The 14,902-nt window shown below is 38.6% G+C and overlaps 1 protein-coding gene across 1 annotated transcript in view; it reads left to right on the forward strand.

Moving 5' to 3' along the window:
• Window positions 1-14,206, forward strand: part of LOC123500078 (ectoine dioxygenase-like) — a 21,766-nt gene extending 7,560 nt beyond the window's left edge. Inside the window, 4 exon segments of the mRNA XM_045248721.1 lie at window positions 3,098-3,144; window positions 3,147-3,274; window positions 4,635-4,829; window positions 13,983-14,206. Coding sequence (XP_045104656.1) covers window positions 3,098-3,144; window positions 3,147-3,274; window positions 4,635-4,829; window positions 13,983-14,093 — 481 coding nt within the window. The 3' untranslated portion in view covers window positions 14,094-14,206.
• The last annotated feature ends 696 nt before the right edge of the window (window positions 14,207-14,902 follow it).

A 14,902-nucleotide genomic window follows, 5' to 3' on the forward strand; every position in this document is an offset into this window, starting at 1 on the left:
TATCCTCTTCTTCAATGACACTCAACTGTCTTCCTCTTCCACACTGAATATCCTTTGTCCTTTGTCCTTTACTCATAATCTTAACTGGAAACTTCACATCTCATCTCTTGCTAAAACAGTTTCTATGAAGTAAGGGGTTCTGAGGGGTCTCCGCCAGTTTTTCTCGCCCTCCAACTGCTACTTCTGTACAAGGGCCTTATCCGCCCCCGTATGGGGTACTCTTCGCATGTTTGGGGGTTTCACCAACACATTTTGTTAGATAGGGTGGAATCAAAAGCTTTTCGTCTCATCCACTCCTCCATTCTGACTGACTGTCTTCAACCTCTTTCTCACCGCCGAAATGTTGCATCTCTTTCTATCTTTTACCGCTATTTTCATGCTGTTCTACTGATCTTGCTAACTGCATGCCTCCTCTCCTCCTGCGGCCTCGCTGCACAAGGTTTTCTTCTTCCTCTTATCCCTATTCTGTCCAACTCCCTGACGCAAGAGTTAACCCGTACTCTCAATCATTCATACCTTTCTCTGGTAAACTCTGGAACTCCCTGCTTCTGTATTTTCATCTTCCTACAACTTGACTTCTTTTAAGAAGGAGGTATCAAGACACCTGCTCCCTAATTTTGCCTAATTCTGTACTTATCTTTTAGAGAACTAGCACTCAAGTGGGCCTCTTTTTAATATTTTGTTGCTCTTGGCTGGCCTTCTCTCCTGCATAAAAAAAAAAAAACGTACTACTATATATTACTACTACTACTACTACTACTACTACTACTACTACTACTACTACTACTACTACTACTACTACTACTACTACTACTACTACCACTGCTACTACTGCTGGTGGTACACTTGGTTGAAGCTACGTCGCCAAATACCTTTCTTAACTGTGGTATTTACAGTTACATAGTTACGCACTTCACCACTAGTTAAACACACCCTAATTGTCTTCTTCTTCTTCTTCTTTCTTTTTCTTCTTTTTCTTCTTTGTCTTCTTTTTTCCTCCTCCTTCTCCTCCTCCTCCTCCTCCTCCTCCTCCTCCTCCTCCATCTCCTCCTCCACAGACTTTAAGCATTTTTCTCCCTTTTCCATCAGTCTTGGACACTTTCTGAAGAGAAGCGCCACAAAATCTTTGAAAGTAAAATTGTTTTGAATATTTCTCATTGTACATAGTCTTCTTTTTGCACCTATTTTTTTTTTTTTCTCATGAAGTGGTAAAGTGAAGAGAGATTACTCCTTCATTTCTTTCAACTTTTTTTTCATACACTTATTTTCTTTGAAGTCGTTTAAGCGTGCCAACATCACCACTTATAGCTACACACTGTACTATAAGCTACATGCTCTTTTATCTCAATTAACCGCTTCAGTACCATGACGTGTTTTCATATTCATTCTGCTTACTATTTGGTGATTTTACATAGCTTCAGAAACTTATGTGGGGATTGAAATAGTGAAGACTCTGGCCATTAATCTCCTGACAACCATAGATCCTTCCTAATGTAAATAAAATCGTCTAATCGCACCCAAACTCAAGATAAAAATACATCCCAGTACTGAATGGGTTAATACCACCTTGTAGTACTGCTACTAACAACCCTCAATCAATCCAGATACTAAATCGATGCTTGTACGTACACACTCCTATCATTCCATTACCTTTCTCCACAAACACAACTTCCCGATCTCTATTTTTCTACTATACTGCACGTTCCACGCTCCTTTGGCCATCCTTTCTCCTCACCTTTCCCATTCATGTTGCCTCTCATTACCCTTCAGTCTTCAGTCACCTTTAGTCACATATAAAGGTACACAGTCTCTGTATGCACGAAGGAGATTTGCTAAAACTCTAAAGAGAAGAAAAGGAGAAAGGAGAAGCCCGTTAGATTGCCAGCTTCAAAATAGTGACAGGAAATATCTGCAAGTCTGGTAGTAATTGTTTCTACACACACTTCTATACTCGTAACACAGACACAAACACACCTATACCTTACCCATCCAAATATATCTCTAATTTTCTCCTTCAATTATATATATATATATATATATATATATATATATATATATATATATATATATATATATATATATATATATATATATATATATATATATATATATATATATATATATATATATATATATATATATATATATATAGATATATATATATATATATATATATATATATATATATATATATATATATATATATATATATATATATATATATATATATATATATATATATATATATATATATATATATATATATATATATATATATATATATATATATATATATATATATATATATATATATATATATATATATATATATATATATATATATATATATATATATATATATATATATATATATATATATATATATATATATATATATATATATATATATATATATATATATATATATATATATATATATATATATATATATATATATATATATATATATATATATATATATATATATATATATATATATATATATATATATATATATATATATATATATATATATATATATATATATATATATATATATATATATATATATATATATATATATATATATATATATATATATATATATATATATATATATATATATATATATATATATATATATATATATATATATATATATATATATATATATATATATATATATATATATATATATATATATATATATATATATATATATATATATATATATATATATATATATATATATATATATATATATATATATATATATATATATATATATATATATATATATATATATATATATATATATATATATATATATATATATATATATATAATGTACACGCCATGCACGTCACATCCACCTATTTGTACAGCTATGCAAACACGTATTAGGCTCTAATACACGATAAAGCCCATCTGCCTTCACAAACACACTATTTATCTTGCTATACACTATGCACTATCTCCTGCACATTCTACCACGTGCAATGCCCTAGAATATTATAAAGTCAACCTGCATGTACTTTACTTCCTTTTTATATCCACTAACATCACCCCAACTATACCCGCTCCTTACAATTTGCAGGTACTGGTACAACAACGGTTGCCTATACCCTGAGATGGCCTCCGTGTTTTGCCCGTGGATGACTGTGACCGCGAAAACAGCTGCCTTCAAGTGATTCACGGCTCCCACCGCCTTGGCCGCGTGGATCACTACAGAGCTGGCGACCAAATGCGTGCTAATGATGAACGAGTGCAAGAAGTGAGTGGCTGAGTGATAGAGCACGCGTGACTGACTGACTGAATGGGTGATTGAATGACTGAGTGAGTGGCTGTTAAATAAGTGGTTGGGTGGATTGAGTGAACAAATGACTGATGGATGAATGGATTGGGTGGCTGGTTAACTGAATGATGTATCATTGGATAGATGGAGTTACTATTTGACTGATATATTGATGGATAGATTGATAGATGGATAGATAGGAGAAGAGAACTGGGATGGGATGTGAGGGAGACAAAATTTGGAGGATTGAAGACCGGAGATACTAAAGGTGCATTTCTTAGAGAGACAGGTTAAAAGGGGGACCTGATAGAAGTACTTAAGTGGTATAGGGATTATAACACAGGGAACATGAACAAAGATCTTAGGATCAGTAGCCAGGATAGAACCAGAAATGATGGGTAATCATTGTTCGTGTTGAGTCAATAATAAGATTTAAAAGAAGATTAGACAAATTTATGGATGGGGATGATAGGTAGAACTAGACAGCTTTGTTCATACATGCAGGGACTGCCACGTGTAGGTCTGGCGGCTTCTTGCAGCTTCCCTCATTTTGTTATGTTCATATGTTCAATACCCGACTCGAGAAAACCACGTGCTCGACCTCATACCGGCCATGGAAGATGAATTAGCAGGAAATCAGTTGGATGTTGGGAACTTCGAGACTAGTCAGGTCGTCTCGTAAAGACCGCAAAGTCTATTGTGTACAGTACCTCTCTCTCTCTCTCTCTCTCTCTCTCTCTCTCTCTCTCTTATTACTATTTTTGTATTTTCTATATTACATTTTCCTATCCCTGCCCCCTGGCTTACCTCCCTCCCGCGCAGATGTTTTCCCTCCCACGGTAACTAGAGCCACTAGTCCCGACCAGCCCCGCGTGGCCTCGTGTAAAATGTTCCAAAGACAAAGACATCAGCGCGCCAGGGATACCTGGGAAAGCGATTAAGACTCACATTTGGGGATCAGACAGAGAGAGAGAGAGAGAGAGAGAGAGAGAGAGAGAGAGAGAAAAAATTTTGGAATATTAACCACATTCTCATCCATCTTTATGTTCCTTCATTCTTTTCTTTCACTTTTTTTTTTCTTAAACACTCGCATTTTCTGTCATCTCTACCCATCATTATTCTCCTGCTTCATGCATTTTCCTATTGTCTATCTATCTCTCTATGTATCCATTTGTCCATCTATCTACGTATCTATGTTTACAGACAGTATTCTTAAATTTTCCGTCATTTCAAGTCATTTTCTGAATTTTTTTTTTTTTTTTTTTTATATCTACATCCTTCTTGTACGTGATATGGGGACCAGAAGTACAACACCATAATTTAAACACGTCTTCTGCAGGCACTCAAGACTCTACCGCACCTCTACGTTGAGATGAAGGCAGGTGACGCACTCTTCTTTCACTGCAACCTCCTTCACACTTCAGATCCCAACACCTCGAGCCGCCGCCGCTGGGTGTTCATCGTGGCCTTCAACAAACGCTCCAACAACCCTTACAAAGACCACCACCACCCACGCTACACGCCACTACACAAGGTATTAAGGGCAAGGTGCTTTGTGTGTTTCACTGTTTGATCTCCTGCGGTCTCTGACGAGACAGCCAGACGTTACCCTACGGAACGAGCTCAGAGCTCATTATTTCCGATCTTCGGATAGGTCTGAGACCAGGCACACACCACACACCGGGACAACAAGGTCACAACTCCTCTATTTACATCCTGTACCTACTCACTGCTAGGTGAACAGGGGCTACACGTGAAAGGAGACACACCCAAATATCTCCACCCGGCCGGGGAATCGAACCTCGGTCCTCTGGCTTGTGAAGCCAGCGCTCTAACCACTGAGCTACCGGGCGTGTGTGTGTGTATGTGTGTGTGTGTGTGTGTATTTACCTAGTTGTATTGTACAGGGTTCGAGCGGGGCTCATAGTGTCCTGTCTCCATGTCTCCATTTATCCAATTTTTTCTTAAACTTACACATTATGTGCTGTAACAACTTCATTATTCAATGCATTCCACTTCTCCACCGTTCTGTGTGGAAAACTGTATTTTCCAATATCCTTCACACACTGCCTCATCCTGATCTTTACATGACCTCTTGCAATTCTATCTTTTGTCACCAGCACCAGGTCTTCCTTGTCTATATCTTTACAATGCCATTGACTATCTTGTACACTGTTATTAGGGTTGGTAGTCCCATTTCCTTCAGCCGTTCTTCATATGTTAGGTCCTTTAGTTCCGGCACCATCTTTGTAGCAGTCTTCTGTATCCGTTCTAATCTTATATCGTTTTTAGAGCTCGGAGACCACACCACAGCTGCATATTCTAATTTTGGACGTATCATGTTTGTGATGATTTTTTTTTCATCATATCTTTGTCCACGAATTCAAATGCCACTCTTGTATTACTCAACATTTTATATGATATTCCAAATATCTTGCTTATGTGTTTTTCTTCTCTTTAGAGTTTTAGCAAGTCTCCTTCGTGCATACAGAGACTGTGTACCTTTATATGTGACTAAAGGTGACTGAAGACTGAAGGGTAATGAGAGGCAACATGAATGGGAAAGGTGAGGAGAAAGGATGGCCAAAGGAGCGTGGAACGTGCAGTATAGTAGAAAAATAGAGATCGGGAAGTTGTGTTTGTGGAGAAAGGTAATGGAATGATAGGAGTGTGTACGTACAAGCATCGATTTAGTATCTGGATTGATTGAGGGTTGTTAGTAGCAGTACTACAAGGTGGTATTAACCCATTCAGTACTGGGATGTATTTTTATCTTGAGTTTGGGTGCGATTAGACGATTTTATTTACATTAGGAAGGATCTATGGTTGTCAGGAGATTAATGGCCAGAGTCTTCACTATTTCAATCCCCACATAAGTTTCTGAAGCTATGTAAAATCACCAAATAGTAAGCAGAATGAATATGAAAACACGTCATGGTACTGAAGCGGTTAATTGAGATAAAAGAACATGTAGCTTATAGTACAGTGTGTAGCTATAAGTGGTGATGTTGGCACGCTTCAAAGAAAATAAGTGTATGAAAAAAAAGTTGAAAGAAATGAAGAAGTAATCTCTCTTCACTTTACCACTTCATGAGAGAAAAAAAATAGGTGCAAAAAGAAGACTATGTACAATGAGAAATATTCAAAACAATTTTACTTTCAAAGATTTTGTGGCGCTTCTCTTCAGAAAGTGTCCAAGACTGATGGAAAAGGGAGAAAAATGCTTAAAGTCTGTGGAGGAGGAGATGGAGGAGGAGGAGGAGGAGGAGGAGGAGGAGGAGGAGGAGGAGGAGGAGGAGGAGGAGGAGGAGGAAAAAAGAAGACAAAGAAGAAAAAGAAGAAAAAGAAAGAAGAAGAAGAAGAAGACAATAGGGTGTGTTTAACTAGTGGTGAAGTGCGTAACTATGTAACTGTAAATACCACAGTTAAGAAAGGTATTTGGCGACGTAGCTTCAACCAAGTGTACCACCAGCAGTAGTAGCAGTGGTAGTAGTAGTAGTAGTAGTAGTAGTAGTAGTAGTAGTAGTAGTAGTAGTAGTAATATATAGTAGTAGTAATACGTTTTTTTTTTTTTATGCAGGAGAGAAGGCCAGCCAAGAGCAACAAAATATTAAAAAGAGGCCCACTTGAGTGCTAGTTCTCTAAAAGATAAGTACAGAATTAGGCAAAATTAGGGAGCAGGTGTCTTGATACCTCCTTCTTAAAAGAAGTCAAGTTGTAGGAAGATGAAAATACAGAAGCAGGGAGTTCCAGAGTTTACCAGAGAAAGGTATGAATGATTGAGAGTACGGGTTAACTCTTGCGTCAGGGAGTTGGACAGAATAGGGATAAGAGGAAGAAGAAAACCTTGTGCAGCGAGGCCGCAGGAGGAGAGGAGGCATGCAGTTAGCAAGATCAGTAGAATAGTCAACACGAAAATAGCGATAAAAGATGGAAAGAGTTGCAACAATTCGGCGGTGAGAAAGAAGTTGAAGACAGTCAGTCAGAGGAGGGGAGTTGACGAGACGAAAAGCTTTTGATTCCACCCTATCTAACAAAATTGTGTTGGTGAAACCCCACAAACATGCGAAGAGTACCTCATACAGGGGCGGATAAGGCTCTTGTACAAAATTAGCAGTTGGAGAGGCGAGAAAAACTGGCGGAGACGCCGCAGAACGCCCAACTTCATGGAAGCTGTTTTAACAATAGACGAGATGTGAAGTTTCTAGTTGAGATTATGAGTAAAGGACAGACCGAGGATATTTAGTGTGGAAGAGGGAGACAGTTGAGTGTCATTGAAGAAGAAAGGATAGTTGTTTGGAAGGTTATGTCGAGTTCATAGATGGAGGAATTGAGTGTTTGAGGCATTAAACACTACAAACTTGCCCCAATTAGAAATCTTAAAAAGATCAGAAGTCATGCGTTCTGTGGTGTTCTCGTATGTATCTCTGATCACAGTTCTCATCTCCCTGTTCTTCAAATAATCCCTTGTCCATTTTAATAAAGTTCTTCGCAGTCCTCCTATGTTCTCTAGTTTCCAAAGTAGTCTTCCATGAGGGATCTTATCAAAAGCCTTTTCATATCCAGGTATACTGTGTCCACCCATCCATCTCTGTTTTCCAGTCCTTCTATTACTCTCGAGTAGAAGCTTAAGTTCGACATACATGACCATCCTTTCCTGAATCCAAACTGTCAGTTTGTTATGACTTGTTCTTCTTCAGTAGTTGTCGTAAAACAGGGGTAGCATGGAGACACCTGAGTCCATTATGAAAGTGTATTTACGGTAGCACAATACACAACAAGTGTAAACTGAGCGAAACGAGAGGCAGGAGGCGTAGCGTGTGAGCCTCAGGCGGCGGCGAGCGAGGACTGAGGGGAAGGACGTGACGTCAGACAGAAAGGGAGTATGGGGAAAAATAAAGGACATGCTAACATATCCTTTAAATATCGGTATTACGTTGGCTCTCTTCCATTCTAGTGGAACTTTCCCTTCATTTAGTGAACTTGTAATAATTTCCCAAATTGGATCCAGTAGTTGTTCTTTACATTCTTTTAGCACCCAGCCTGATACACCATCCGGCCCCATTGCTTTTCTGACATCCAAATTATCCAATAATCTCCCAGTATCCTCTTTATGCACTGTGATTTCCTGTAATCCTTGGTAATGCAATGTCCTATTAGATTCTGTAAAATCTACAGTGAACACCGTTTTGAAGCTGTCATTCGTTATTTCACACATTTCCTTCTCTGTTTGGTATGTCCTCCCTCCTTTAATTATTTTTTTATATTGTTTTCTTGTTCTTCATTTTCTCATTTATGAATTTGTAGAAAAGTTTGGGTTCGTCTTTGCTTTTACTCACCACATCTTTCGCAAAGTTTCTTTCTTCCTTTCTCCTTACTCCGATCTGTTAATTTATCGCATCCTTATACTGCCGTCTGTTATTGTCATGTCTCTGCTTTATGAGTTTCTTCCAAGCTTTATCTTTTGCCCTTTTCACTTCTGTACATCTAGCATTGTACCAAGCGTGTATTTTTTTCTTAACTCTTTAGAAAGGTACGCATTTCTTTATTCCATTATATCTATGTAAGAATATTTCATATTTTCCTTGTATTGTCCTTTCGTGCATAATGTTTCTCCATGTAATATCAGCAAAGAAAAGGTTCCTTAATTTTTCAAAATCTGCTCTTGCATGATTTAATCTCTTTTTTTTTTGTAGTCATCTCTGTAACTTAACCCATCCTCCTCCTGTATTTCCATCTCTAATGTCACATGATCACTTCTCATTGGACTAAGGTATTGTATGGTAGGAGGGGGGTCTGATGGTTCTTCTTCTACCCTCCTGTACCTTGTTGACTCCTCCACCCATTGGTCCATTGTATTTACCATAGTCAACTAACTGTAACACCTCGCTCCACTGTCCACCATTATGTGTGTGTGTGTGTGTGTGTGTGTGTGTGTGTGTGTGATGTGATGTGATTTGATGTGATGTGATGTGATGGTATGTGTACGTGTTGCTATGATTGTTATTACTTTGATTATTATTATTACTATTATTGTTATTATTATTATTATCATTATTATTATTATTATTATTATTATTGTTGTTATTATTATTATTATTATTATTATTATTATTATTTGTGTAGTAGTAGTAGTAGTAGTAGTAGTAGTAGTAGTAGTGGTAGTGGTAGTAGTAGTAGTAGTAGTAGTAGTAGTAGTAGTAGTAGTAGTAGCATAATACATATTATAGTATAGTCGTGGTGGTGGTGGTGGTGGTGGTGGTGGTGCTATTGTACCATCAGAAATAGAAAGTTTATTTAGTCTCTTACTTATCTCTATTCATCATCTACACTTCCCCATAATTTTCTTTTCATCTTATCGACACACATCACACTTTCCCCTCATTTCGTTTCTCTCAGCTTTTTCATCCCTATACTACTTATCATATTCTCTTATGATTACGGTTTCATAATCTCTCTCTCTCTCTCTCTCTCTCTCTCTCTCTCTCTCTCTCTCTCTCTCTCTCTCTCTCACCGTATCCCCATCACCTTCCGCCTTGCTTTCTATCTCACACCTCCAGCCTCCAGTACCATGCAACAGTACTCGTATACCTTCACAGCACTGCCAACTCCAAGGCGAGAATGAATGATAATGGTTTGTTTATTTCTCATCCCTCCCCCTCGTATTGCGATTGCACAGCATGTAGCATCAAGCCAAGATTTAACAGAGCATCAGTAAAGGACACTGAATGAAGGGAGTGGAGTGGAAGAATAATGGAGTGTGGGAGAGGAGTAAGAAGTATGTAGTGTGACGGTGGTGGTGATGGTGATTTATTGTCGTTAGGTAGTGATCGAAACGCTCCGAATCATAAGAGAGACATTTCAAAATGCAGTCCCAATGAGGTAATGTGATGCTTAAGAATACAAATTAATTAATCACGGAAGGTTTGCTTTCATCCCTGACGACTAACCTAGTTGTGAGCAACCCGCCGTTTCCACCCACGTAACACAAACCAGTCTAGGCTGCAGGGATACTTCAAGTTTACTGCAATGGACAGAACATCTCCTGATGAAAGCTCATCGTCCAATAAGTTCAGACAGCCAGTAGCAATTTCGCCCTCCGACTCCCCATCCCCAGCGTCCCAACCCTTGTGACTTCGCATCACAGAGCGTTTTGCACTTTCCTCTTATCGACCAAATCCCTGCCTTTGAAAACTCCTGTGCATCGTCATTTAGTCTCCACACAATGGAAACGAGATAACGGTCAGTCAAACACACATTTTTTTTTTTATCAAAGAACCTTCAGGATGTTCACAATAAAGTTTTCACAACATGGCAACACGTCCCAGACCAAACACCTCATAGTAAGAGCCAGTCCGGTGCAACACCCGACACATCCACAGTCACAAATTCAAATAATAGGAATCATCAAAAAACACGAAAGGGGCTGTTGACCTGCCTTCAATTCGTCATCACCAAGCCAGCCCTCTAAGGCTCTCACGTCACACAACACACGCACCCTGTCACAGGGAGCACCAAGGCTTTTCATATCGCCCTTGGTCTACTGTCACTCATATATTACCATCAAATGCAGACCACGTTAAACATTATAAAGGAGCCCACTCACAAGATATAATCAAGTTAAGTTATGTCACCTGAAATCAATCCTTTAGTCCTCTTTTGATCGTGGTTGATTGTTCATGCTTTACGTCACCAGAATATCTCGCCCTCGGCAGCAACAGTAATTTGTGATCAGCAGTGCGGAGCAAGGGGTATCTGTCACACACAGAGTATAAGCCACACTGACAGACGGAAGTAGAGGCACATGACGGACTGAAGTGGAGGTACACTCTCGTGGTTCGTAACGAGCCAATTGTCAATCTCATTGGACACGCCACCAGTTGAACTTGGAATCGCGAATCAAATTGGTTGACGAGCGCCGGGATTCCCAGACAGTATAAACGGAATAAAAGAGATCATCTCTCCTACTTTTTTTATGTAATAAGGAAAATCTAGAGATGGAACAAAAACGATTAGCGCATCATTTTTTTTTTTTTTTTTTTTTCTTCTTCTTGGGATAGGCGTGAAAGTACCTGAGCGATCCCCTTGATAGTAATACTGCAAGTGGTAGTTTTATGTGCATGTTTAGGTCCAGCAGAAGAAGTGGTGCGGGGGAAAGGCACTGAGAGGGTCGTGATCGTAATTCATGAAGCAGGGAGAGGGAGAAGACAGGGCTTCGTGTGCAAGGTTGGTCGAGTGTCTGCCAAACTCATGATACGTGCTCTTCGACACACATCGAGGCTGTTCGCATGTCAGAGTTAGGGATGAAGACGCCCTAGTAACAGCAAAGATATGAGCACTGCACCAGCGTGATGTCTGAATCGTAGGATCTTATGATAAAATTCGTTCTTCGATCGCAACGTGTCGAGTTCGGCAACGTACACCAAATATGATTCCGTGCATGTTCTTCCTAGTAGAATATCAATGGATTTTTTTTTTTTTTTTTTTTAGGCAGAAAATTAAGGTGCACTCTTGCTATCTCAATATTATTCGTTCGTACAACCGCTCACAATTCCAAGACGAGATCTCATCTTTTTCTTAAGATTCGAGTTGCGCTGGTCTTTCGTAGCCTCCCTATCTCCCTAAATTCTTACTGGTCCGTGTCTTATGAGAATTAATCACTTCAGTAAAGTCGTAAGTTGTAATATAAAATCAATCCATCCATCGTAAGTTGTAAAGATAAAGTCTAAACTGTCTCGAAGTTAATTAATGATAAGCATCTCATAGGGGCCTGTAAAAAATGTTTTCATTTAACAGGTCCAGCTGTATCACTTAACATGTCCACTATAAGTTAAAGATTTGTTTGTAAAAGCTAAATAAACATTTTTAATTTGAATTTGAAATTTGGGATATAGGCCTTAAGCCGCGCTCTAAAGCAAGTTCACACGTGTCAATATGCGACTGAAATTACAAGTCGCTAGAAGTGTCGACTAAGCCCTTCAAGTCGGAGCACGTTCACACAGCGACTGGGAAGTATCGGCTGGTTGGCGGGAAGTGAACGTAAACAAACAGCTACCCAACAAAATGTCTTCCTCCAGTGACGATCAAATTAAATCATCACAACTTCACAAGTATTCAATCCTCAATTCCAACAACACCCTCCATAGAGGGAAATAGTTCTTGGAAAGTAGCAGCGATCTCATCGAACGTAGATTTGCATAAGCTTTTTTTTTTTCTTTGCTTTATAATTCATCGCAGATGTGATCTTTTCCCTCATAAATTCTAAGATCTTCTCTACATCTGGATATTACATTTTCAAAACTTTCTCCATGACGTCACAAAGTAAACAAAGTCGCAAATCGATTGAACAAGACCAACATGTCGGTCTTGTTTTGCAATTCATTTTCCAGTCGCTAGGCATCGATATTCGGGATATTCGGGAATTACCGACTTGCAATTTCAGTCGCATATTGACATGTGAACCCGTCTTCAATCACTATAAACATATGATGGAAATCTGATTAGGAAAGTATTACATAACAAATAACTTCTTGCTGGAAGTTTGCTTATACATTCAGTCTGTTTCTAAAAAGGGTGACCGTTTTAATCTCTCAAACTAGCGTCCTATAGCTTTAAGATGGGTTCACTATTGTGCCAATTTGCAACTGAAATTACAAGTCGCTAGAAGTATCGACTGAGCCCTTCTAGTCGGAAAACATCACACATAACGACTGGAAAGTTCATAATAGTTTGGGCTTTGGCGGGAAGTGAATGTAAACAAACAGCTACCCGCTAAGATGTCTTCTTCCAGTGACAATGCTGAAGCGATGGTTGTTCTTTTGGAAGAGTCAAAAGAAAAGAAAATGCCTGTGGATACGTCCCTGGCTAAGTAGGACGAAAGAAAGGAGTGTCCACCACACACTAATCTTACGAAGGTTATGCACAATTGCGATCAAATAAAATCCTGACAAGGTCTTCAATCCTCACCAACAACATTCTGCATTGAGGGAAACAGTTCTTGGAGACTGGCAGCCATTTCGTCGAACAACGATTTGTGCAAGCTTTTTTTTTTTTTACTGTATAATTCATTTCTGGGGTCCCAGATGTGTTCTTTTTCCCTCACCAGCTCCAGCATCTTCTCTACATTGACACCACATTTTTCAAAGCTTACTCCATGACATCACAACGTAAATAAAGTCATAAATTGACTAAACAAGACCAACATGTTTGTTTTGTTTTGCGACTGGTTCCTCCAGTCGTTAGGCACCGATATTCAGTCGGAAACTACCGACTTGCATCTTCAGTCGCAAATTGGCAAGTAAACCTGCCTTTAATCCCTTGATTACCTAGTTATTAAATCTATCCTCAATATAAAGATTCTTAAACATCTGTCACTTCACAATCTTTCGCTCTATTAGTGATCTGTCTCTCCGTATTCAGTCTTGGTCATCCTCTTTTAGAAATTTTAGTGAAACTTTTACTGTAGACATATCAAAAGCTTTTCATGCAGTTTGACACAAAGCTTTGATCTCAAAACTACCTTCCTACAGCTTCTATCCTTCTTCCTGCCATTTCATCTCAGGTTTCCTCTTCGATTACATATTCTTGCTGCTCATCTCCTAAACCAATTAATAATGGTTTCACCCACTCATATTATTCATCAATGATCTAAACCAAACTTGGCCATTCCCCTTGTCCTTCCCTGCAGGTTCCTGACTCAGCCCTCATGGAGTGCAACATGAACGAGACTCTGGAAGGGAAGTGGTTCATGCAGGTGGATGAAGATAAATCTGTAATGGACAAAGCCAAGATACACTGAGCAAGCAAAAGAAGTAACAGTATGATGTATATTCTTCAGAGGAACATAGCTGCAGCATATATAGTCTACTATTCCACCTATGTGGTGTATTCAATAAAGACACACTAAACCAATGCAAGTAATATTCCTCTTCCTCTCTGTGCCTCAAATTCTTAGACACTTCGTTCCCTCATTAGGACTATTTTCAAGTCAGAAAATAATAAGTTTCTCTCTCTCTCTTTGAGTGCAGTACTGGATCATAGTGTTGCCACTGTTTTATAGCAAAAATTATTTTATTTCATAGTTTTCAGACCCTACCCAACATTCTGCTGCTGATTCTCTTCAACAATGGCTTCACATATCTAAGCAACAGGCAGAGAATTGGTGAGTAAATGCATGTTTGGGGGTTTCACTCACAGTTTTACTAGATAGGGTGGAATCAAAAGCTTTTTGATCTCATCAACTCCCCTCCTCTGACTGAATGTCTTCAGCCTCTTTCTCACTGCTGGAATGTTGCATCCCTTGCTATCTTTTATTGCTATTTTCATGCTAACTGCTCTTCTGATCTTGCTAACTGCATGCCTCCCCTCCTCCTGCAGCTTCACTGCACAAGACTTTCTTCTTCCTCTCACCCCTATACTGTCCAACTCTCTAATGCAAGAGTTAGCCAGTATTCTGAATCATCCATACTTTTTTTTTTTTTATACCATGTGGGCTTTTAATGGAAATTTATGGGCTAAAGGGGATATTTTTTGGGGTACCTCCTATCTCAAAGCCCACCCGCTAGAAAACCATTGCCCTGAGTGAGGAAGCCCAACCTACACTTGGAC

Source organism: Portunus trituberculatus, chromosome 50, assembly GCF_017591435.1.
Source record: "Portunus trituberculatus isolate SZX2019 chromosome 50, ASM1759143v1, whole genome shotgun sequence".
NCBI classification, from domain to species: domain Eukaryota; kingdom Metazoa; phylum Arthropoda; class Malacostraca; order Decapoda; family Portunidae; genus Portunus; species Portunus trituberculatus.